The 25,920-nt window shown below is 39.4% G+C and overlaps 1 protein-coding gene across 2 annotated transcripts in view; it reads right to left on the bottom strand.

Annotated features, from left to right (window-relative positions):
• ROCK2 (Rho associated coiled-coil containing protein kinase 2) overlaps nt 1-25,920 on the bottom strand; it is a 100,205-nt gene that overhangs the window by 38,503 nt on the left and 35,782 nt on the right. For both annotated transcript variants that reach the window (XM_030489267.1, XM_030489268.1), the window contains exons 2-3: nt 15,507-15,588; nt 5,694-5,794 (exon numbers count right to left, since the gene is read on the bottom strand). In XM_030489267.1, the coding sequence (XP_030345127.1) occupies nt 5,694-5,794; nt 15,507-15,588 (183 nt within the window). The remainder of the gene's footprint in view (nt 1-5,693; nt 5,795-15,506; nt 15,589-25,920) is intronic.

Here is a 25,920-nt window from a genome sequence, read left to right on the forward strand (position 1 = left end):
AGAAAACCTGAAAATATTTTTGAAAACTTCATCTGAATACTGACATGAAACAAGATCCTTAAGGTACAGACTGTAAAGCCATTACTCTGTTAATGAAATGTTAGATTGATGCTACTTTATGAAACGACTACTAAAGGACCTGGTTTTTAACATTCTTGAGCGTTCCTTGCAGAAATCAAGGTGAGAAGTATTCAGCTGTAAGATGTGAGAGTCAGCACAAAAAACAAATGAACTGCATCTTACGTTTCAGCATATTTTCTCCACATGAAAATAAAAAATTCAGTGGACTAATTTGTGAAATCAGAACCAAATGGTTAAGATTTTCTGGTGTATTTAAAAGCCTTCCATTTAGTAAATTAAAACATCTCTCAACTTCTTAGTGTTACACAATGTCTGAGTTTAATTATGCTACTTGAAAGAATGTTTAATAGGCCCTTTTCCTGAACAGCTGTAAATGTTTCAGGTTCATTACAGCTGCAGTACAAAGCTTCAGAGAGACATCTATTTGGTTTACGGGAGTATCAGCCTTTTGCTCCTGAGGAGCCGTAAACATTAATGTTACCAAAACCAACAGGAGTAACCTCTAGAAATAGGAGAAGGTGTGTGTGTGTAATCTTGGAAAAAGTGAGAACATGAGCAAAACCAAGATTATTTATGAATTTACTGTTCTTGAAATTGGGGTTTTTACTCTCAAGATATAGGTACAAAAGTTTTAGCATTAGTATCTTGCATAGGTTAGCACTAACCAACAACTTTCTATACAGCTAGATCAAAAAACCTCCAACCAAACACCAAAACGGAAACAGGTCACCTATGTATGTTAACAACTCTATGAACTTGTACATTTTAAGACACTAACAATCAGCCAGCAAGCGGTGTCCTTAAAAAGGATTTTGAAAACTATCTCCTTCCTTTTTACTAACCCCACACACATTACTGACAAAGACTTGGTGGTACACCACAAACTATGCTCCATAATGTAGAGCTTTTGTAATCCTGCTCAAAACCAGAAGAAAAAACCACAAAGACCAGCAACCTCAAAAAGATACTGTATAATTGAAGGTGCATTTTCTGTGACTGTTCACATAAAGCTCTGCAATGTATTCAGTAGTTTACAATTCCTCAAATCGTAGTGTACGCTTGCCAGCGTGTAGTGTGCATCACTGCCTTCATTTACAAGAATAATTGTTTCCCACTACTTGGGGAAAAAAAATTCTCAGGTAAGTCAGCACAGCCTGATGCTCATGCATAGGAGAAGCAAAGTAAACAGGGCTAGTGGGACCAGAAACCACAGTCTGTGCACCTCTTGAGGGTCATACCAATAGGTTATTAGTTGGCTAAATTATTTCTTGAGGTGTTTTCAACAGAGGTTCATTCTCTGTACAAAAAAACAAGGAACCAAAGCAACAGCTAGCATACTGGCGCACCCAAAGACTGGCGTATTGGCACAACTTACAGGTGAACAGACCTACCAGTGATAACACTCCTTTATCACCATCATGGCCACTGGAGACAGCCAATTTAGCTGCTAGCCACTGCGCTCTTTACCCAGAGCTATATTTGTGCATACATATATTGGCTCATATACCAGATTATTAATGTATTAAACTGTCATGATGTTTCAATTTCTTCCAACTGTTTAAATGAACTGCCAAATTTAAACTGCAGCTCACCAGAGTAACTCTCAAAATAGGTAGGAAAATCCCTTTATGCCATCAGCACTGAGTAACATGGCCTCATTTAACTTATGAAAATGCATAAAGAAGTAAGAATTTCCCGCTACTCTTGCTTCATCAACCTAAGACTTTCAAAAAACAAGTACATGCAAAATGAATCCCTAATTTCTACAGCATTCATGTCAGAAGACAATATGTAAGCAAAAAAATAACATACCCATTTGAAGTTTCAGATTGAGTATGCGTACTGATCATGGTACCATCTCTTTTATGATGAAAATGAAGATCCTAGAGTGGAGTTGTGAAATGAACTCCATTTGAAATAATCACACATATCCTGAAATACTTGAATAGAACCCTAAGAAGTTACTACAGACAGGGTACCAAAGTTCATGTCCTGACAAATTTTCAGGTAACAGACCACGACTGCTTTATTTGTATTACTACAGAAGGTACAGATCAGCAGCGGCTGGGGGACTAAACCTAATAAGGAAAGCACTTACTGGAAAAAACTAAACCAGCACCAACCACTGATTTGCAACACTAAGAAATCACATAGTAAAGACTGTCACCCAGACCATCCTTTACTACCCAAATACAAGAGCTAGCCTTTCATTAGTTTTCTATTCAAGTACATGATCAAGTCAGCCTGCTGTGTCACTGCAACATCACAATACTTCATGATTAGAACAGGGAGAAGGAACTACGGATGTTTCAATTTCAAATCGATAGGATTTTTCCTCCGTGAAAACAAACAAGATGTACTCAGGATGTGCTTTCATAAATTACTGTTTCTACATAAACCACAAGTAACATATTAAGCAACATAATTCAATATTTCTGCCTGCCCTAGACACCAGTCACTTTTATTCACAGCACTGCGTAACAGAAGCGACCTGGCAGCTGGCAATTATTTTCTTAGCCTTCCCCGTCACTACAGACCCAGCAATGCCAGAGGCCAGAGCTCAAGAGTAGAGTTTAATACGTCTGAAGTTACAAGGAAATTGTTTTTCTACCAAAGTCAGATGCTCACTTGACTGGACTGATTTTTGTTTTATTAATTTTTGAGGGGAGGAAGGGAGGAAAAGCAAGGCTTTTTTTAAAAATCTAGCTGTATGATACAACAGTAGAGAATGTGGCTTTTTTTCTTCTAGAAGCTGGAATGTTGATCTCTCCCACATCACTTCTTTCACAAGAAAATGCCAGACCGGAGCAGAAAGCTTGGGGAAACAAAATTAAATTAAGGAGGACATAGCTGACTATTTTATGCTGTATATGAATAAACTTAGAATTTGGCTTGTTATATTCAACTATTTCAAATACATAACAAATATTTGTGCTACAAATATTTATGAACAACAGCACACACTGATAAGGTGACATTCATGAATTTAACCCATGTACTTCATCATGTTTTATTTATGGTTCTTTCTGTGTTTAGCCCCCACTGAAGCAAATTTCTATTTTGATCACAGAATGTGTTGCAAAATATTTTGATTACTGCAAATCCATCATCTGCAACTGTGGTGTTAACATTCTGAATGGAGCAGAAATAGATAGAGCTGAGCTCAATAGTTTAAACTTGTATCATACCTTGTGAGGCAAAAAATCTAGGTATGTATGCCCTCATCACCAGCTAATATTAGTTCAGATCTACAGCTGTTTATTTATTAAGCTACTGCTTTTTAGCTGTAAGACTGTGTAACATCATGATTTCTACTTATATTTTTTACATCTTAGAAAAAGAGTGTTAAGTTGGCATTAAGTACAGAAGAGCTCTATATGAACACACAGAAGTTCCGTTCCAGAACCAAGCATTCTTAGCTTTTGTTATTTGGGGGCTTCAAGGGCTTATATAAAGAACAAAAAAAACCCCATAGGAATAATGAAAAACAAAACAAAATCATCATTATATGACCAAGTTACTATGCATTTTACCATTACATTATAACGATGAGGCAAATGAGAAGTGTGTCTTCAGACCCCTCAAACTACCCAACTGCAGTGCATACACTTTGAAAAATCAACCCTACTTTAGAATTTAAACTGTGCATGACTCAGTGAATTAAGAAAAAAAGTTTCCATTCTAAGCCAGAACAAAGAACTTACATTTGAAATGAAATGTTAAGAAAATGAAAATTATTCATAAAAACCTGTAGGTTATTAGAAATACACATATGAAAAAAATGTATTTTGATTTTTGAAGCACGTTAAAAATACAGTTCTGTTGGATGCTCCCAGCAAATACATCAGCATGACTTCCAAAAAGTGCATGTCTTCTATTATTGCGACCTTCTCTCTTCATTTCTCTCTCCCTGCCCCAACAAATGACGAACTGCTTCTTACAACCTGATTCTTCAGTGACTTCCCATGCAAGTGCATGAAAAGGAGCATCTCTATTAGCTGCTATAAGTGGATATATATAATAATTAAAATGTCTAATAGAAGACTTTAAAACAAACCATCTGACGTGACTGTTAGTGAAAAAAGAAAGAGTAGACTGCTTTCTTAGAAATCTCCCGGCATCAGCCCCTTCTCAAATAAATAGAGTTCTGCTGAAGGTTTTTGTTTTGTTTTTAATCTCTTGCCAGAAAGGATATAAAAGCATATAAAGATAGATATTAATTCTTTAAAGTCTTATTTGAAAAGGGTATCTTTGGAATCTTTGGAAATGCTCCTCACCATACCTCATAAATTCTTCTGCACTAAAAAACTGCAAATGACCCTGAAAGAAATAGGGAAGAGGGAGCTATATTCTCATGTTGCCACACTTGGATGAAGTTGCCTTAAAACCTGACATAAATGAATAAAAATTGTCAACTGAATGTTAACTGCTACGTGAATTATATCTAAATTTGCACATCACCCATGGGTCATACAAATGGTCTTAGGCTAGTTGCAGGGAGTTTTTCCCAGTTCTAACCAATTTCACGAATACTAATATGGAAAATGCAAATAATTTTATAAATGGCTAATAAATTTATTGCCATTATATGTTGCGGAACTCCTATAACACATCAGAACTAACATCTTGCCACATTTCTCAACAAAGTTCCAACCATTTCTGTATTTTCCAAAATTGCTTTACCTTATAAGACAATAGGATTCTCCTGGCTTCCTAATGCTAAATTCCATGTCAAAAGGCACAAGCAAAAAGGGAATTTCTGTTACCTTGTAGCAATAAGATAACAAGCTTCAATTGCTGCAAATTAGTTGCTCCCCTGTCCATTGACTTGCTTCACATCTCTCTTCCTCTAAAATCACATTGCTCAGCTGGTGCACAGCTCTCTTGTTAGCTCATGGTAACTTATCCTCAGTGTTTGTACTCTCAGATTCTATCTGGTGCTTACATCCATAGCTTATTTCAAAACTGACATACCAATCCATTTTATACATATGTCCGCATTTTTGTGCTATTTATCACACAGTATGAGTTGGAAGTCCAGGAAAAATTAAAACTGAATGAAAAGCAGACTCTGCATGAAGTTACTTCATGTATTTTGATTGCCTTTTTTAAAAAAAATGTAATTTCTCCACAATATAAATTTAAAAAGTAACCCCATTCTTCCATTAGATATTATATGGGATACAATGCTGAGTGGACAATGTCTTAAAGAAAAATAATCTTATATGAGTCGTATCAGTTAACTAGAATGAAAGCATCACAATTACAAGAGCAAAACAATTTTTTCTCTCGCACTATTAGCTTCCTCTTTCATAGGAAGGTTTCAGATATTGCTATACAGTGATGCCTGTGGTCAAAAAAATTTAGAATTACCATGAACTGCCTTTTCCATTTCATCAAAGGATAGCGAACTGCTTTCTAAGTCCTTGAAAATCCATCATGTTTTAAACTCAAATGTACTGTTTACTGTGCACAGAAATGACATCATGATACAAGGAAAATAACACTACTTCTTTGTAAGGATGCATTTTTAGATATAATGCATGCAAGACTGAGGAAGGTTTTGGCTAGAGCTGTAAATCTGTCTAATCATTAAACCATTACATTCTTACCAGCTGCACTTCTCCAAAAGCCCCTCTTCCAATCACCTTAACAACATCATAGTCTTCGGCTTTCATTTGTAAAGCTCGGATTTTTTCCACAATCTTCTCATCTAAAACAAATCAAATGAAAGTTGTGATAATGCATGTACTAATAGAATACAAGAATCTTCTCTAACTTTTTTCATTAAGAGTCAAAAAAAGCTGTATTTATTTGAATATTTAGAGCCTTCTTAGCAATTATTTGAAAACTGCAGCTTGAAATCTGCAGTCATTATTAATATCCCTTTTCATTACTGTTTGGAAATCATTAACCATCTACCTTTAGCTGTAACGGCTGTTTTGCTGACTCTTATTTCACACTTCTAATAATCATTCACGAGCTTATGGGAAGACTCTGGTAATGAGAAGAACCAGAGATGCCTATCTTGAAATTTCAATTACTCGTTGCGCCAGGATCCACTGACACTGCACCAATAACACAGGAGTGTGAAGTACCTGGTTCACAACAAAGCACTGCAGGTGCAACCTACTCGTAGGCACCTGGAGGGTTCAACAGCAGTCAAACAGCAAGGAATATCTCCCTGTAATGTTCATGCACATCTTCAGATTACGCAAGCATATACTTCAAATCCACTCACTCATTCCAAATGAAATAATGATTCAAGTTTATGTATGTATAGGTAGCTGCTGAACAGCTCAAAGTGCTTTTTAGTGTTCACTGCACATGTAGTTCTACCTTTTTTAAAATTAGATCTACGGTGCTCTGTTGAAGTATTCTCTAGTGCAATATTCTGTAGACAAGCTGTCTCTCAGTATTTTTCTTGTTGCAGTTGTGGGAATCTGTAAAGGCAACCAGTGAAATCCTGACCTTGAACAACTTCTAAAAACATGGAAGGTCCTAGACTCTTCACTTTTGTAAAAGTAGCATGCTAGTGAATGCATTCCTGGCTAAATGCATTTTAAAAATCTATTCTTATTACAAGCACAAAAGATAAGGGGAGCAATGAATGGAATCCATAATACTGGAGGTAATCTCTCTTAAGCGTGACAAGCTTTGACACTACTCCCATACATGCTTAGAGGAAGAACAAAACAAAGCGAATAGGTTGTCTAGAGCAAGACCTCTACCAGGGAAGAGCATGAAATTGTATGGAAAGCTGTGGATGCTTATATTCAGAGAGAAGCAGAGGTGTATATTGCGAGATTCGTGTTTAGCATCAAATATCGTAGAATTTGATCCCAAGAAAGGCATTAAAGGGGATCTCAGATGTGAATACAAGCAAAACAAAAAGGGATCAGAGATCAGTTAATTCAGTATGACCTTAAAGATGACATTGTCAGAGTGGAGTTAATGATAATGAACATCCAGTAAATAGTTTAACCATTCCTACATATTCATGAAGCTGGCAGCTACAAGCAATCCAGGAGACACCTGGCTATCGAGAACACTTTTTTTGACCCAATTGAACAGCAAGCCCAATTAGGAAGGCACTCAGATCTATTTCTCACAAAGAAGAAGGAACTGGCCAAGGATGACAAAGTCTGTGGCAGCTTGGCTGAAGCAACCATGAGATGCTGGGATTTAAGACCCTGACAGATCTGAGGAAGAAAAATAGCAGACCTTAGACTTCAAGAGAACAGATGATGGCTTATTCAGGGAATTCAAAGGCAGGATCCTGTGGCAAGCCACTGAGGAGGGTAGAAGAGTGGGCTGATCTTCAAAAATGGTATGTTCACAGCACAAGAACAGTCCATTCCAGTTAGTTAGAAATAGAGCAGGCATGGCAGAGAGCCAGTCTGGCTGAATGGGTAACCTCTGCCTCAACTCAACCACAAAAAGCAGGTTTGGAAAATGGAAGCAGGGAAGGGCTACCCAGCAGGAATCTTCCAAGCACAGACTTGGGAAAGCCAAGCTCATCTGGAATTGAAACTAGCCAGGGTTATGAATGGAAACAAGAGCCTTTATAAATACACCGGCAATAAAAGAAAGAATGAGGCAAATGTGGGCCTGCTGCTGTCAGTAGGGTAGGGGATCTAGGGGATCTAGTGCCAAAGGACATGGAGAAGATCAAGGTACTCGATGACTTTTTTGCCTCAGACTTCACTGGCAAGCTTTGCTCACTTGTTTACAGCTAACAGCAGTGTGGGGCAGTGAAGTACTGCAGTAGAGGAAATCAGAGTTAAGGACCAAGAAAGCAAAATTGACATATGCCGGGCCATGAGACAACACAAATGCATCTGAATGTGTTGAAGGAGCCAGCCAACACCACTACCAGGCTGTTCTTTATCACCTTTGAAAGGTCATGGCAACTTGGGGAGGCTCCTGATGAGTGGTAAAGGACAAATGTCATGTCCATGTTCTAGAAGGGCAACACGGAGGATCCAGAAAGCTACAGGCGGGAACAGCATGATGATTATGGAGCAAATCCCTCTGGAGTCCACTTCCAAGCCCTTGATGGACAAGAAAGGATGGGAACAGCCAGAATGGATCTAAAAAAGGACAAACTGTGTTTGATTACTCTGACTGCCTCCCAAGACGAGATGTCTGTCTTGTGGATAAAAGAAGAGCAGTACACATTTCCTTGTCTTGACTGTACCATGACTTTTAACACAGCATCTCAAAGTATCTTTGTAGCCAAACCAGGCCAACATGGATTGCATAGAGAAATTACAAGGTGACTGGAAAACTTGCTGAAGAAAGGGGATATATTAAAAAACCAAACAACCAACCCCAAATAAACAAGCAAACAAAACAAAAAAAAAAGAACCACGCCACATACATATAACGAGGGAATATAAATATTACTAATGAGGGAAGAGAGACTGCTAGTAAAGTTGAAAGGACAGAGGCAACTAAAACCTCAAAAGTAGACAGATCTGCTACATTCAGTGTAACAATAAGACTGTGAAGTAATCCAGAGTTGAGAAAATTCTGAGGCTGTTTTCTACAGTGAATCATGAAAGCTTAGACATAAAGCACAGGACAGCAACAGCTTCACCCACACCGAGTTTATTATTTCAGTCATGACATGAATTAATTTTGCAGTTTGAGAAGGGAAGACTTGCTTGGAATCTTACTTAATTGCAGATCAGAAGCTTTGGCACAAGACAAGGAGGACAAATGCAAATTCACAGGAAGCAGCACTAGAGAAGGAGTATCAGCAGATTTCAAGTCAGAAAGAATGTGCAATTATGCGTTTGAACACAATGTTACATCTCATAAGGGAGGGAAATCACATGAATTTATTTTCAAATGTTCCTGACATGTTTCAAATGTTTTCAGATGTGTGAGATGAGATGGCAGGGAGTTAAATGGGTTGATAAATAAGGTGTAGTTTTACACAGTCCCGTTATTGGAGGAATACTTCCTTGTTCAAAGTAAAATAAAAAAATTATAAACAATGTTAACAGAGCTCCAGTGAAACGGTTTTAGCATTGAACACTGCAGTTAAGCAATGAAAAACCCAATGATGTATCAAGTAAGCAAATGAGATACCAATCGACGAATTACCAGTTTTATTAACCCTGTGAAATGCTGAGGATGGAGAAATCCTACTTGCTCTCCTAAAATATGAGTAGAGTATTTCTATTGGAATGGACCTAGTCCAACTGCCTGACCACTTCAGGCTTGACCAAGATTCAAAGCATGTTATTAAGGGCATTGTCCAAATGCCTCTTAAACACTGACAGGCTTGGAGCATCAACCACCTCTCTAGGAAGCCTATTCCAGCACCTGACCACCCTCGCAGTAAAGAAATGTTTCCTAATGTCCAGTCTAAACCTCTCCCGGCACAGCTTCGAACCATTCCCATACCTCCTCTCACTGGATAACAGGGAGAAGAGCTCAGCACCTCCCTCCCCATGTCCCCTCCTCAGGAAGCTGTAGTAAGCAATAACGTTGCCCCTCCTAACTCCTTTAACTAAGACTTAATAATCTTAGTTAATAACAATAATCATCATCTAGGGTTGCAGGTGTTGTGGAGGTATCAATTACACAGACAGACTGTTTATTTTGTCACAAAATTTAACAGATATGGAACAGATAATCATAGCATGGAACTAACCTGAAACAAAAACCAAGGCTGCAAGAAAGCAAGCTCAGAGAAACCCTGAAGCAATGTCATAATTACAACATGCTGGATCATATGATTTAGTTCATGTATCACATAACATGATCTAATTCAAGGTGCAGGAGACCTTTTGAACATTATCCCTTTAGTAGAGGACTGCATTTTTAGAAAGTTTCACACAGATGAGTTTGTACATTTGTGGTATGCATATGCACAGATTGTACCCAACAGCCTCATGAATTTGCAACAGCACAAAGCCCAAGAGAACAAAAATGTTAGATTTAAAGGAAGATATTAGATGAACTCTCCAGCCCCAGAATATAATGGAATCTTGTAAAAATATTGTGACATTTGAGAAAAAGTCCTAAAATGTGAGAATGTCATCACATACGGCTCAGTTTTCTTCTTCCAACACAGGAAAGGACCAGGAATGCTGGACAGCAAGAGTATTTAAAGACAGCTTTTGATTTACTACTTGAAAATGGCACTATAACCTTTAAACAAATGAAGCTTCACTTTCCGAAAGGGCAGAGTGTTTGGATCATCACTGACAGCTGGCAGCAAGAATGTGTCTGAAGGTTACAAGTGCTTGTGAAAATGGAATAAATACCTGAACAAGAAGAGTAGAAGAGGGTGGGGAGGACGAGAAAACCAAGCTTTTCTGCTCTTAAAGAGAGGAAAAAGTCATATTCAGGTTATTTTCTTAAAAGTTAAAAGGAATGTGTATCAGGCAGTTCTGGGGCATGTATATATGAGGAGTAAAAATGCAAGGAAGTGCTATTTTATCCACACAGAGCAGACACAGTCAGTAAGTGCTGCTATGAAGCACATTAAGTCAGAAGTTGCTGCCCTAGGCAAAAGTCTAGCCAGAAGTTAAAGTGAAGAACAGCCAGGAAGTGCTGCAATCCCACACCGGCCCAAAACCAAACAAAAAGCACAACAGAAAGACTGAAGTAATTAGGGGTGCATACATATTATCTGGTCAAAGGTGTGTGAGTAACAAGAAGCTGCTGGAGACCTTATAGAAGCAGCACAAACTAGAAGGCATAGTTTCAGACAGCCTACTGTTTCCCCCCTCCAGATCAAAGAAAAGGAGACACAAGAAGTACTGTGTCTTGCACAGATGAAAGGAGTGGAAGATACAGAAACAGAAAGCAACAGTCCTCTGATATGAGAGGACATACCCCTGACTCAGTGAAAGTAAGCAGAACTGAATTTCTATCTACCAAGTACCCAAATGGAAAAGTGGTTAATAACTCTGACGAGTAAGTTGTTTATACATCTAAGACATTCTGTCTTTAACATTGTGGCTCTAGTTCATCCTCTGCTTGAGAGAAGTTGCTTATTTGATACCTCTCCCATCACTACTCTTACCAGAACAGTATCATTAAGAATGGAATCAGAGCCTGACCTGCAGAGGTGACTGCAAAGACCTGGCAAGGAATAGCCTTAATGAAGCCAAAAGAAAACCAGAGGGGCCATTAGCTCCTTAAGTCAAGTTCCACAGTGCACTAAATTTCTAAGATTCTTCTTTGGCATCTAACATTTCATCTGTGTCACTGACAGGAAGCATGGAGCACAGAGAATTACACTTATGACAGGCATTAAGACCATACCAGACAATGCATTTCTGTTGCTAATCGCATGGCTGGCATATGATTCAGCAACCTCAAGCAACATAACAAAATGTAAAGGAAGGAACCAGAACTGTCACTTTTGCAAGAATTTAATCTTAATAAATAGATCTTCTAAGTAAGCATGACAAGAGGAAAATGGCAAAAGCAACCTTCCAGGAAGTTTATTCAGGGATCTAGCAAAGCTGCTGCACCAGTGACACACCTGTATGAAAAGTTGAAAAGTTCCTTCTACTGTAAATAGAAGTTTTCCAACCACCAAAATATCAGCAAAAAATTTTAACAGTAGTTTTCCAATTTTTGAGTGATGCTGGATAACGCATAGGAAGTCACTGACCCATTTAGGGAATCTAGGCTTCTGGATTGTACCAGGTCTGTTGATGGCACCAGTCCCTGTGCTACTGTCTGGACTTCCTCAATGTCTGTTCTTCATGCCCTTGTATTCCTCACAGTAAGATTATAAATGATGAAGTATTTTAATCTGTTCTTTAAAACTGTTGCTTAATTATTTAACTTTCTGCTCCCAGAAGTTAAGGAAGTTAACAGGATATGTAGTCCCTGTCTGCGAAACCACCACAAAAGGCACATGTCACTAAGACTTATCAAATCTCAAGATGGTAGAAAAAGTGACTTGGAAGAATTTACACAACCTGTTGTCATAGCCGAGGTGACAGAAGAGAAAAAGAAAAGACCAAGAAAGATTTGTTACACTGAGCCCATGCTGGAAAGCTCAAGCTTCTTTTCTAAAATAAGCAAGCTAGTTTTTGGTCTGAGGACTACAAGATTCTTCTCATTGTTTTGGGAACTAAATATTATGTTATGCTTTCCTGTCTCATGAATACTCAAAAAAGCACAGCAATTTAACCAGAATTCTAACAGTTGATTAAAGCAATAGAGAAGACTGAAAAGGAATGGCTGTATTACATGAGATACTTATGTGCCTCTTATAATAAAGACAAGCTCTACTTCGGTTCAATGCCTTAAAGAAACTCGTAAGAAATAAGAATGCTAAGGGAAAGCAGGCAATGAAGGAGTTTCTTGCATAATAAACATATGAAGAAGCTGCTTTAGCAAAGCAGTCACAGATACAGGATACACCAAACTCCTGTAGTATGGGCAATTAATAAATCGTAGCTTTGTGAAATGAGTTAAAACATTTGAGTTTCAGCTTGAAACTATGATTTGAGCTGAATACCAATGTCTCAGTTGAGACACAAACTATTTCATTTTTAAATTAAAATAAGCTATTAATAAAACTTTAACCTGATTAGTAATGACTTGCAGCAAGTCTGAAGTAGGGTGTGTTCAAACCCCTGGGAATATTGTAGGAAAGAAAAATTTCCTTCTCAGTGTTACTGTGGAAGAATTAAGTGATTGACTGGAAGTGTGATGATTATTGCAGTGTTCTCCATAATTTCTGAAGATGTGTAATATGGATTAAAAGAATCATAAGCAATGACTGTGAGGGTGTTGAGGCACCGGAATGGGTTGCCCAAGGAAGTTGTGAATGCTCCATCCCTGGCAGTGTTCAAGGCCAGGCTGGATGGATGGAGTCTTGGGTGACATGGTTCAGTGCGAGGTGTCCCTGCCCATGGCAAGGGGATTGGACCTAGATGATCTTAAGGCCCTTTCCAACCCAAACCATTCTGTGATTCTAGGATTCTATGACTCTGGCTTGGCTGCTTCACTTTGCACTAGAGAGCTAGCTCACAAGACAGTCCCACCACCTCTCTGTGGTTGCCTCAGGAAGCCACGAGGAGGGATGCAGGCTCCAGGCCTGCGGCACAGACCGCTCATCAGAGTCTGTCAGAATCTTTTGACGGTAGTTCTCATCTAGACATTTGCTAAAGCCCTTCAGATGCTGAGAAAAATCAGAAGAGAAAAGAACTCGCTGTTCGCTAACCAAAGAAAGCAACAACTTACTGTTCCATAAATTAATACAATTCCAAGTCCAACACAGCGAAAGGCTTCAGCAAGCACATGTACACTCTTCCTTCCCACTGATACTTGCTATACTCAGAACAGTTTCCAAAAAGAAATAAAAAAGCTATGGTTTCAGCATCTTTAAATTGCCAGAAAAACAATGCCAGTAAGAATCCAGTTGTCCTTCTGTTTTTTCCTGCACCTGAGCAGCTCCATTTGTGCTAGTACAAGTATCAGTGCAGAAAATGAAAATCAGAAATTGGTCTTTGCTTTTGTTTTGCCTGACTAGTTTTAACAAAAAGAAACAAACCAATCAACTACCTCACTCTTTGCATCAATTCTGCTAAGTTCCCCAATCTGGTTCATAACCAACCCACACAAACGCCTGTGTCAGAGAGGACTCTGAAACAAATCACTGTGACAGGACTGATTCAGTTGCAATGCCAAAATATTACCAGCTTCCAATTTTTACAAAATTCTCATTTCAGAAATCCTTTTTTCTTTTTTCTTTTCTTTAAGTGTAAATTACAGAAGATATGCAGCACTATTTTTCACTCTTTCCCAGCCAGTATGGAAACAGGAGAGAAGTTACATGGGTGATTCTTGAGAGAGATGCACAGCCTCACAATGTGTGAGCCAAAACGCTCAGCTCTTACATGTTTTTGTAAAAGTTCAATGGGTAAGGATGAAGTGCACCCCTGAAAGCTCTTAATTAACTGCGGCAATTTTTTCTTTTAACACATCTCAGAATTTTCCTAAACTAGTATCTGGTTATTTCAACTGTAAACTGTCAGCTGATTTTTTAAAAAAGGCACTGATAAAATTGTGAAAAAAGCATATTTTGGGGTTTTTCAGCCATTGCTGGTAGCCTGCAGGCCACATGAGATGCTTAGCAGTATTTACTACAACAATGAGAAAGAACCTAGAGTAGAAGGAGCAATAGCCTTTAGAAAAGGGAAGGCAGACAGCAAGAATGTTCAGGGGCTGCAGAAAAAAAACAACTGTTCCCAAGGTTAAATTGTTTTCCCATAATTGCTAGTTTTGATAGCAGAAGATAATGGTATTCTGGTTAGGAAAGTTTCTAATTTTGTTCAACTGAAAAATAGAGTAGTAATGTAAAGGTGAATCTGAACAGCCCATGAAAGTTACCGATACTGTCATCTACGTCATTTTCTTGCTGTAGATAGGGCTTTTCCCTCATATCACACATACAGCGCACAGGTGCAGGTAACAAAATTACTTACAGTTGCTGTTCCTAACCCTTTCTTTCATAAATATCTGCTTGAATTCCCTTAAACTCAAACTGAGAAAAATCCCAATGTATGCCACTCCTTCCTAACCTGCTGTTTCTTATTTGCTCTCTTTTCAGTGACTTCTCCAAATGAGACTTTACTGGCAACTGTAAAGCTGTATGTCCAGCTATGGACCTCTTCTAAACCTCATGGAAAAGCACTGAATTCCAAACATAAGAACTCACCACAAATCACTACATCAGCCACCATTTAACTGAGGAGCATGAGTGGATATTCAAAGGAGTACCAGAGCAACGGAGGGCAGACACACATAGCTCTTACCAGTAAAGTGTTAACTCTATTTCTCTCTTCACATTTTAAAGCAAATGATCTACTACTTTTACAAGGGAAAAAAACCTGTTTATATATATGGATAGAAAACACTTTAAAAAGACAAAATACAGCTACTCTGATGTAAGTCTTCCATTTTCATACACTAAATAAATTCCAAGATCCTGTCTACAGTTAATTTCGGAAGAATCACAAACATTTACACAAAGGTTCAAAAATGCACCAACAGATTTTAAGGTACAATAATTTAGTCTTAAAAAAAAAAAATCAACAGAAGACTTCTCTGTTAGATTAAATAAGACTGTATATACTATGTGGACATTTTCAGTAATTAATTCCTAAAGAATAGTAACTGGAATATGCTTTGCAAATTACGTCACTTAGAATAAAAAAATAACATACTTAGAATAAAAAAATAACATAAAACTGATTTTTCCAACTGCAGTTGGAAAAATTACAATCTATAGCTGCTATTTTCCAACATATTTTCAGCAATACAATGACCCCCCAAAATAAAACTTCTCTGTGATAAAAAATTACTGCATTTCTGACCACTCAGCTTCTTATGACTGAAATAACAATGTCATTGCTTAAGAGCCACGAGCAACTTACATCTATTTAAGAAATTATCGATGTTCTTGTTCTTCCTCAGTGCTGGATAATCCAAATCAAGGACCAAAGAATTCAATCCATCCTGAAAAGAAAAAAAAAAAAAAAAGTTGAGTTCTAAAATCTTAGTTAACAACTTTCTTAAACCTACTGCACTGAGACTGATGATACATTATTCAAGTACGCATTACACATTCCTAGTAGGCAAATCAAAAAAGCTCTCAAGTGTGTTTATAAACCAGCAAAGGAGCTAACACGCACTGACTGGCTCCAAGTTGGTCTATAAACAGTACAGAGACATTACCACAGATTAGTGGCACTGGGACTTAAACTGGAGTATTAGTTTTAATCTTCATCGGTAAGTAATCTTACTCATTAAACACTGATTTAAGATACTTGAGTCAATCTGTGTTTCTTACTTTCATTACACTTTTCCTGCATATTCAAAACCTTCATGTTTGTATTACCCTTATTATTGCTTTGATCATAGCCTCTATCTTCTCATTCTCAAAAACCATCTGCGCATTCTTCTTCTTGGAAGCAAGACAGAACCTAAACTTAACACGACAATTCACAACATAATTCAAGCTCACAAGACCAGATTACTTTTCCTAAGCCACTCAAGAGAAGACAAGCCAGAACTCTACATGCTCTTCTGCTACCAATTATCAATGCCTCCATAGAAAATAATTGAGATCTCTTAAAGTGGCAAAGGATGAGATCACCAAAATCTAAATTAAAAAGTATTTTAAACACCTGTTACAAGACTTAATTCCACCTTCCAGCAACCTAGAAAAACTTGAAAAATTGCTCTTCAAAACACAAAGCCCTTTCTAGTTACACAGGGAGAAATAAAAATTAGTTTCAGATACTAAGAAGAGCCAGAGACTCTGTTCATACTCGGCACCTCCAGTGACCTGCCTGAACTGGCAGCTTTATTCATTGCTCTAAGGACAAAAGCCTGAGACTGTTTCTTCAGGTTTTTGAGCCTTGACAGGGCATCACATAGACTTAAGTCAGAGACCACATCACATTTATTAACAGGCAGCCAATAGAACTAGACAGCTTTTCAGTCTACTTAATAACTGAGGCTACTGCTAACAACCTGCTGATTTATTTTCTTAATATACCTGGGAAGGGGTCATTTTTTGCATATACCACTAAAATTTTTACACTCATTCTAATAATGTATCTACCCAAACAGAGTTCAAGACAAGGCCCATAATTACTAAATACATTTTGAATGCCAGACTGTCCTAAATATGCACCTACACAAATAAGACTACCTCTTCTGTAGAGATGTCGCTTTTCACCACAAAAAGAATTAGTGATTAAGCACAGTTTAAGAATTAAGTTATTTGATTGCAAATTTTTATTTCTTTTTTTTTTAATTTAACCTAACAAATGAAAGTGTCTTGGGAAGTGTCACAGACAAGCTGACAAAGTACAGGTTAGACAAGAGAAGTGAATTAAAACCAGGCTGAAAGATCAGACCCTGAAGATTGTGATTAGTGGCACCAAGTCCAGCTGGAGGCCAGGCACTAGTAGTGTGCCCCAGCACTCAGCACTGGGGCCAGTACTGCTTAACATCTTCGTTACCTTCATTACATCTGCTGCGCCCTGCAGACAGTACAAATCCAGGGGTTAGAATCATAGAATCGTAAGGGTTGGAAAGGACCTTAAGATCATCTAGTTCCAACCCCCCTGCCATGGGCAGGGACACATTGCCCTAAACCATGTGGCTCAAGGCTCTGTCCAACCTGGCCTTGAACACCGCCAGGGATGGAGCATCCACAACCTCCCTGGGCAACCCATTCCAGTGCTTCACCACCCTTACTGTAAAGAACTTCTTCCTTATATCTAATCTAAACTTCCCCTGTTTAAGTTTGAAGCCATTACCCCTTGTCCTACCACTACAGTCCCTAAGGAAGAGTCCCTCCCCAGCATCCTTGTAGACCCCCTTCAGATACTGGAAGGCTGCTATGAGGTCACCACGCAGCCTTCTCTTCTCCAGGCTGAACAGCCCCAACTTTCTCAGCCTGTCTTCATATGGGAGGTGCTCCAGCCCTCTTATCATCCTCGTGGCCCTCCTCTGGACTCGCTCCAACAACTCCATGTCCTTTTTACGTTGAGGACACCAGAACTGTACGCAGTACTCCAAGTGGGGTCTCACAAGAGCAGAGTAGAGGGGCAGGATCACCTCCTTCGACCTGCTGGTCACGCTTCTTTTGATGCAGCCCAGGATACGGTTGGCTTTCTGGGCTGCAAGCGCACACTGCTGGCTCATGTTAAGCTTTTCGTCAACCAACACCCCCAAGTCCTTTTCTGCAGGGCTGCTCTGAATCTCTTCTCTGCCCAGCCTGTAGCAGTGCCTGGGGTTGCCCCGACCCCGGTGTAGGACCTTGCACTTGGCTTGGTTAAACTTCATAAGGTTGGCATCGGCCCACCTCACAAGCGTGTCAAGGTCCCTCTGGATGGCATCCCTTCCCTCCAGCGTATCAACCGAACCACACAGCTTGGCGTCATCGGCAAACTTGCTGAGGGCGCACTCAATCCCACTGTCCATGTCACCGACAAAGATGTTGAACAGGACCGGTCCCAACACCGATCCCTGAGGGACACCACTCGTCACAGGTTTCCAACTGGACATCGAGCCATTTACCACAACTCTTTGCGTGCGGCCATCGAGCCAGTTTTTTATCCACCGAGTGGTCCATCTATCAAATTGATGTCTCTCCAATTTAGAGACAAGGATGTCATGTGGGACAGTGTCGAATGCTTTGCACAAGTCCAGGTAGATGACATCAACTGCTCTGCCCCTGTCCATCAGTTCCGTGGCTCCATCATAGAAGGCCACCAAATTGGTCAGGCAGGATTTCCCCTTAGTGAAGCCATGTTGGCTGTCACCAACCACCTCATTGTTTTTCATGTGCCTTAGCATGTTTTCCAGGAGAAAATGTTCCAAGATTTTGCCAGGCACAGAGGTGAGACTGACTGGTCTGTAGTTCCCTGGGTCTTCCACCTTCCCCTTCTTGAAAATGGGGGTTATATTACCTTTCTTCCAGTCATTGGGAACTTCACCTGACTGCCAGGATTTTTCGAATATGATGGACAGTGGCTTAGCAACTTCATTCGCCAGCTCCTTCAGGACCCGTGGATGGATTTCATCAGGTCCCATGGACTTGTGCACGTTCAGGTTCTTAAGATGGTCTCGAACCTGATCCTCTCCTACAGTGGGCCTAAGGTATTCGTTCTCACAGTCCCTGCATTTGCTTTCCAAGACTTGGGTTGTGTGGTCAGAGCATTTGCTGGTGAAGACTGAGGCAAAGAAGTCATTAAGAACCTCAGCCTTCTCCAAATCCATGGTAGCCAGTTCTCCTGATAGCTTCTGGAGAGGGCCTACATTGTCCCTAGCCTGTCTTTTATTTGCTACGTATCTATAGAATCCTTTCCTGTTATCTTTTACATCCCTTGCCAAACTTAATTCTAGCTGGGCCTTAGCTTTCCTAACCTGGTCCCTAGCTTCTCGGGCAATGCTCCTGTATTCTTCCCAGGCCGCCTGTCCTTGCTTCCACCTTCTATAAGCTTCTTTTTTCCCTCCAAGTTTCCTCAGCAGCTCCTTGTCCATCCATGGAGGTCTCCTGGCCCTCCTGCTGCACTTTCTTCTAGTCGGGATGCAACACTCTTGAGCACGTAGCAGGTGATCCTTGAATACCGACCAGCAGTCTTGGGCCCCCCTGCCCTCTAGGACTGTATCCCATGAAACCTTACTAAGGAGGTTCCTGAAGAGGTCAAAGTCTGCTTTCTTGAAGTCCAGGGCAGTGAGCTTGCTGCACGCTCTTCTCACCGTCCTGAGGATCTCAAACTCAACCATCTCATGATCACTAGAGCCAAGGCTGCCCTGGAGCGTTACATTTCCAACCAGTCCCTCCCTGTTGGTGAGCACAAGGTCCAGCATGGCACCTCTCCTCGTCGGCTCCTCTACTGCTTGAAAGAGGAAGTTGTCTTCCACACAATTAAGGAACCTCCTGGATTGCTTGTGCCGGGCCGTACCGTCCCTCCAACAGATGTCAGGATGGTTGAAGTCTCCCATGAGGACCAGGGCCTGCGAGCGTGAGGCTGCTCCTATCTGTCTGTAGAGCGCTTCATCCACAGAGTCCTCTTGATCAGGCAGCCTGTAACAGATCCCCACCGTAATGTCCCCCGTTGCTGTTTTCCCTTTGATCCTGACCCACAAACACTCTGTTACCTCATCACCCATCCCCAGACAGAGTTCCATACTCTCTAGCCTATCACTGACATAGATAGCAACGCCCCCTCCCCGTCTGCCTGGCCTGTTTTTTCTAAACAGCCTGTAACCTTCCATTCCGACATTCCAGTCATAGGAGCCATCCCACCATGTTTCTGTGATACCAATGACATCATATTCCCGTAGCCTTGCACACATCTCTAATTCCTCTTGCTTGTTCCCCATACTATGGGCGTTTGTATAGAGGCACCTTATCCGAGCTCCAAATGCAGCCGACTCAATGGCTGGGGCAGCTGGAACATCTCTACATCTCTCCAAGCACTTATTACAGGTGCTGGCAACTGACCAGGAATGTTGGGATGGATCGATGCTCCCCTCCCCCAACACATCTAGTTTAAAGCTTTCCTGACCAGCCTGGCAAGCCTGGGTTAGGGGGTGGCTGGCACACCAGAGTACTATGCTTCCATTCAAAGGGACCTCAACAGACTGGAGAACTGGACAGAAAAGAGCATCACAAAGTGCTTCCAGGGGAAATACCAAGCTCTGCTTCTGGGGAGTAATAATGCCAGGCACCAAGTACAGACTGGGGCCTGACAAGCTGCAAAGCAGCTTTCCAAAGAAGGATCTGAGGGTCTTGATGAGCAAGTTGACCATGACCCCGCAATGCATCCTCTCAGAGAAGAAAGACCAAGAATGTGCTGGGCTGCATTAGAGAAAGCACTGTCAGTGGGGAAACAGAGGTATTCCGGAAGGAATGTCTGCTCAGCACTGGTAAGGACACACCTGGAGTGCAGTATCCAGTCCTGGGCTCCCCCAACCAAAAAGGCGGGGACTTAATGGAGTCCAGCAAAAGGCCATGGAGATTAAGGCACTAGAGCATTTCTCATAAGAGGAAAGGCTCAGAGAACTGTGACTCTTCAGCCTGGAGAAGACTCAGGGCAGGGGATCTCGTCAATGTGTATAAATACCTGATGGAGGGAATGAAGAAAAGGTAGTGCTCACTGACAGGACAAGAGAAAATGGGTCAAGGTAAAATGCATGAAATTCCAACTGAACACAACGCTGTTTCCTGTGAGGATGGTCAAGCACTGGAACAGGTTGCCCAAAGAGGTTAAGGAGTCTCCATCAGTGGAGATATTCAAAACCTGACTGGACACACTCCTACGCAACCTACCCTAGCTGACCCTGCACTTAGCAGGGATGGTGGACGAGATGACCTCAAGAGGTCATTGCCAACCTCAATCATTCTGTGATATAACAACTAAGGTATTTCCACTGCCACAGAGAGAAAGGGTGAAATTTTACACTTGAATCTATGTAACAGGAACTGCATTATTATGAAGGTTTTATACATCAGGTATTACTTTCTTACAAAAAGAAACTTTCTTACAAAAAGAAATATGAAACAGTGTTAATAAGCAAAAATGAAAGTCGATGAAGAAGACACAGTATCTTAATTACTTTAATAACAGTATTTATAGGCATTATTTCAGCCTTGACCATAACTGTTCCTGCAAGACCCATTAAGGATAAAGGAGTGATGCCATTGTACTCATTTTTCAGATGTAGAAGCACCTATACTTAAATGTGATGACATTTTTTTTTGAAAAATACAATAAATCCAAACCAAAGTAAAAAAATTGTTAAATGCTTATGGATTAGTCACTGTACGAATTGCATAGGAACTGCTCAATAACCTGGACAAATCCAACAGAAGGTGGATTTGTCACTTGAGGTGACTTCCCATAAAATAATGAAATAGAATCTATAATATCAAACTCTTTATTTAGCAAACACTGCCTTCAAAAAAGGCAATCTTCTTCTCTAACACAGTGTGTCAGCATGTATATGCTTCTTCACCTTGCAACATGCAGAAAAGGACCATACCGAATGCCCTGGTGGGAGAACGTCTGGGCCATCCTCTGTGGTTTTACCTAGTACAATGAAGTCTCAATTCCAATTAGCTGGTAGTCTACACACCACACCCAACTCCAACATCAAATACGACTTGAAGCTACACTTTCATTAATCTATTTGCAATGTAACTGCATTAATACATGACTGTAGCTTACAGTATCAAATTAAAAAATAAATTTACACACAATTAAGAAATAAAAAACTAGTTCTCTAGAGCTCTGAGCACCTTGTTACTCTCTTTCTTTCTTCAAAGTCTAACACCTTATTTGTCACCCTTTTTATATTCTTCTTCCATTGCTATTGAAACAATATTTTAACATTTTAATGATCACTAACAAGTGGGTAGACATTTTAAGGGAGATGTAAAAGCACTCTGTGCTAACGCAAATCAATAAGGCATATTTTTGTTGGTTTTGGGGGCTAAGGAGGAGAGAGATGGGCAAGGTCACCTGATATTTTAATGCCTTTCATGGAAATATATTTTAGATGTTGACAGGAAAACATTTATGGCGTGATCTACTTATATCTTATGCACAAAGTCAGGGAAAAGAATAAAATTATCATCCCCAACAGATATTTTAATAAAGTTGTATTACAAGGTCCAAAACAACCGTAACTTCCAATTTAAACTGAGCTGTATATTATCATTTCAGACATCACTGTTTTTTCCCCGGTGTCATTCTGATTCCATGGCCTTTTTGTGGCCTATAAATACTGAGAACCATATTTGCAGCTAATTTTATTAGCTCTTTCTGCCTCCTTTTCATGGACTTCTGGAAACAATTTTCATAAGTAGCTATTAATGAACAGAAATTCAAGAACAGCACAACTGCCTGTTCTTAACTATTTGGAAGTGTCCTAACTCTTGAGGACAGTCAGCTACGGCTGGCATCAAAGAGAGGCGATTAGTATCAGCACCAGGAGGAATAGAAAGAGTGTTAATTATTTTTATCCCTGTGAACAAACCTTATTATCACACTCTTTTAAAGACAAGATTTTAAGCTCTTGAACATAATTTTAAGGTAAGGGATTTCAAGTTCATATCAACATGTAGGTTATGAAAGACTTGTTTGCACATTAGCATTTTGTCAAAAGGTGTTTCCTTGAAGCTTTACATTTTCATTAAAAGATCTAGTTTACATTATTTAACACGAAAATTACGCTACAATTAAGAAGCTGGGTCAAAAGATTACACAGTAAAACAGACCGTTCAAACTGAAGAGAAGTAATCCAGGAAATGACATCTCCTCTGTCTCAGCCTCACAGATAAGTCACTTCAACCAGGAAATATGTTATTAAAGGGATTTCACTGTTCGCTTCCTCTTTCTGCTATTACAAAAGGCTCAGAAGCTAACAGGCCAAAAATAGCAGCTTCCAAACAAATGCACTGTTGGTAAAGACAGCTCTGTCCCCATCAAAAGCCTTTTACTCATGCAAACATGCCAAAATGTTCTCCACAAATTGTTTTCCAAGAGAAAAGTCCAAAATTGATATTTTTGCAACATCCTCATACACCAGGAAAAGAGCTCCTGGCCACTCTTGGCAGCAGCCACCACCCCTAGAGACAACACAGGAGCCTGGCTTTCCCAGCAAGCAGTGTGCAGTGTTACAGACATGAACGAACCGAAGAAAAACCAGGCAAGAAAAGTTCATGAGATACGGGAACCAAATGATTACATTCTCCTGTGACAAAAGGGACAGCAATAGGGAAAAATAATGGCAGCTTCTCAATAATAAGCTCAATGTTAGTTCCAGGCAATCCCACTGAAGCCCTAACCGAATTAAATCATATTGTGCTGTTACAAATTTCTGAAATTAAAACGTATATTTGAACCTGTCTAACACTGATATGCACATATAAACAGGGTGTCACAACAGCTTTGGCTACTGTGATTTATTCCTCACTTTCATGATGAGAAAAACATAACACTCAGGATGACTAAAAAATAAGATGACTGAACAGAAGCGGTATCAGTTGCTTCAGGAAGCAATTCATAATCCTGCAATAACTGGAAAATATAAGAAGCCTGATCCAGAGAAAGATGTCCCTGCCCATGGCAGACAGGTTGGACAAAATGATCCTTCAAGGTCCCTCCCAACCCAAACCCATGTTATTCTATGAGAACTTCACTAAAACATTACATAGAAGAAAAACAAAACCCTATTCCTTTCCCCTTCCGAATCCTCAAATAAAATTTAATAAAATATGCTGCAGCAGAAAGTAAGGATAGAAAAGTCTGTAACTTCAGATTACATTTTTCTAACATGACCTACATACTTTTAAGGCAGAACTTCCTAAATCTATGCACACAGGAACTAATCGTCTAATGACTTCACCAGCATTAAACCCCCACTACATTCTTCCATATGCCAAATGGACCCTTAAATAATTCTGGTCTGCCTTTGGATACAGGGTGAACAGATCACTAAGAGCATACAATACAAAAACAACTGAAAGGTTACATGCAAGGCAAATGTATGATTTTCCCAATCTTATACTACTACATATCATTATGATATGTTGCAATTCATTTTTCTCTCACTTTAGCATAATTAGTATGTGAAGGAATAATTCAGAGCATGATAATGCAGCCAACATTTACTGTTGAAAGGTCTTGCTATTCTAGAAGTTCTACATTAATTAACAGATTTAAGTTTTAACAGTATTGAGTATGTACAGTTTAGAAACCTAAAAGCAACTGTTCTCCACAAGTATGTAACTACTTAACAATAGGTTTTACTTACAATCTGATTTCTGCACATGAAAGTAAACAAATATTGACAATTTTAAATGGCTGAAAGGATTTTAATGTTGTCTACTATTAAATAAACGCAAATTTTGCTTCATCGTACAAGCAATACTCCTCAAAGAACGTAATCTCATGTGCTACATCCTACATGCAGATTTTAATGGTTTTACACGATTTACCTTGCTATTACAGTGTCAAACTGTTCCCTTGTAAGGATAGGATGATAACAGACCCAAAAGAGCGTCATCCTTAAATACTAAAAAAATAATCACAAAATTGTTCAAGATGCAACAAGAAGAACTTTAAGGAACAACACAAGGGAACAGCAAAAGCTCCTAAATAAAAATCAGAAAGGCAAAGGTGTATAATGAGTTGTAGTTAACAATGGACAAGAGGAAATAATGGAACATACTTTATATAAGAACGATTAAAACAAAAGTCCATAAAGAGTTAAGAAAGGCAAAGAGTGCACAGAAGGCTTAAGTTTTTCATGCTTTCTTCAACAGTTTGTTGGGTTTATTTAATGTTACCTATCTGGATATATTTACAAGCGATAAGAACAAAATAATCCTAAAGAAAATCACTACACATGAAGAAACACGCTGAGGACAGCAAGATCAACTGAAATTCAGTCTAAAATTTAATTTAAGGAGATTGTCTTAATCAATTTTCTTTGAGAACTCAGGAGAACAGGAGAGATTATGAGGACTGAAAAGGATAAATCAAAGTACTACTCTAACAAGGCGAGGGCTTTCCAAAGTACAGATCAGAGTACTTGGGAAGGGGGAATTAGAACAAGACATTAAACAATCTGTAAACACCCAGAAGATTAACATTCAGGGTCTTTTTTGTTTTGGTATTCTTCTCAAAAATAAAATAGTGTCATGTAGCTGATTTCTGGCAGATTATATGATGTAATCGATAAAACAAAGCCTCTTAACGTAGGAATAAAACACAAGAGTCACCATTCTTTTTAGCACAGTAAAAAAAATACAGTATAAGAAGTCATGCAGAAAATCTCCAGAAGATAATTATCAGGACGTCAGTAATTATCAGGATCTGGAAAAGTGCATCAAAAAAAAAATTCCCCTGGGTCTGTCCTGTTCCAGTTCTACAGAATATTTTCATTACCACAATAAAGCAACAGTATAAGAAACGTACCTATTAAGACCAAATAAAAATCAGCAAATGATACCAAGCTCAGTCTTCTGAGCATATCTTTTTTATTGCATTTAAATTTATCTCCAGATGAAGGAAAAAAAAAATCGGATGCAAAAAGAGAGGAAAAATCCCCACCGACATCTGCTTTTGAAGTAAATTAAAGGCGTAGAACATGAAAATGGGAATAATGAATAAACAGGAAGCTAACAAAAAGATACAAGGTTACAGCAGACTAGACACCCAATCTAGGATGTATAAACAGGAGGTGCATTGTATAAGACCTCACAGAGAAATAAGGTTCTTCTGTAAATAAAGATCAGAAATCATTTGCTGGCATCGT

Source organism: Strigops habroptila, chromosome 6 (assembly GCF_004027225.2).
Source record: "Strigops habroptila isolate Jane chromosome 6, bStrHab1.2.pri, whole genome shotgun sequence".
Taxonomy (NCBI): Eukaryota; Metazoa; Chordata; class Aves; order Psittaciformes; family Psittacidae; genus Strigops; species Strigops habroptila.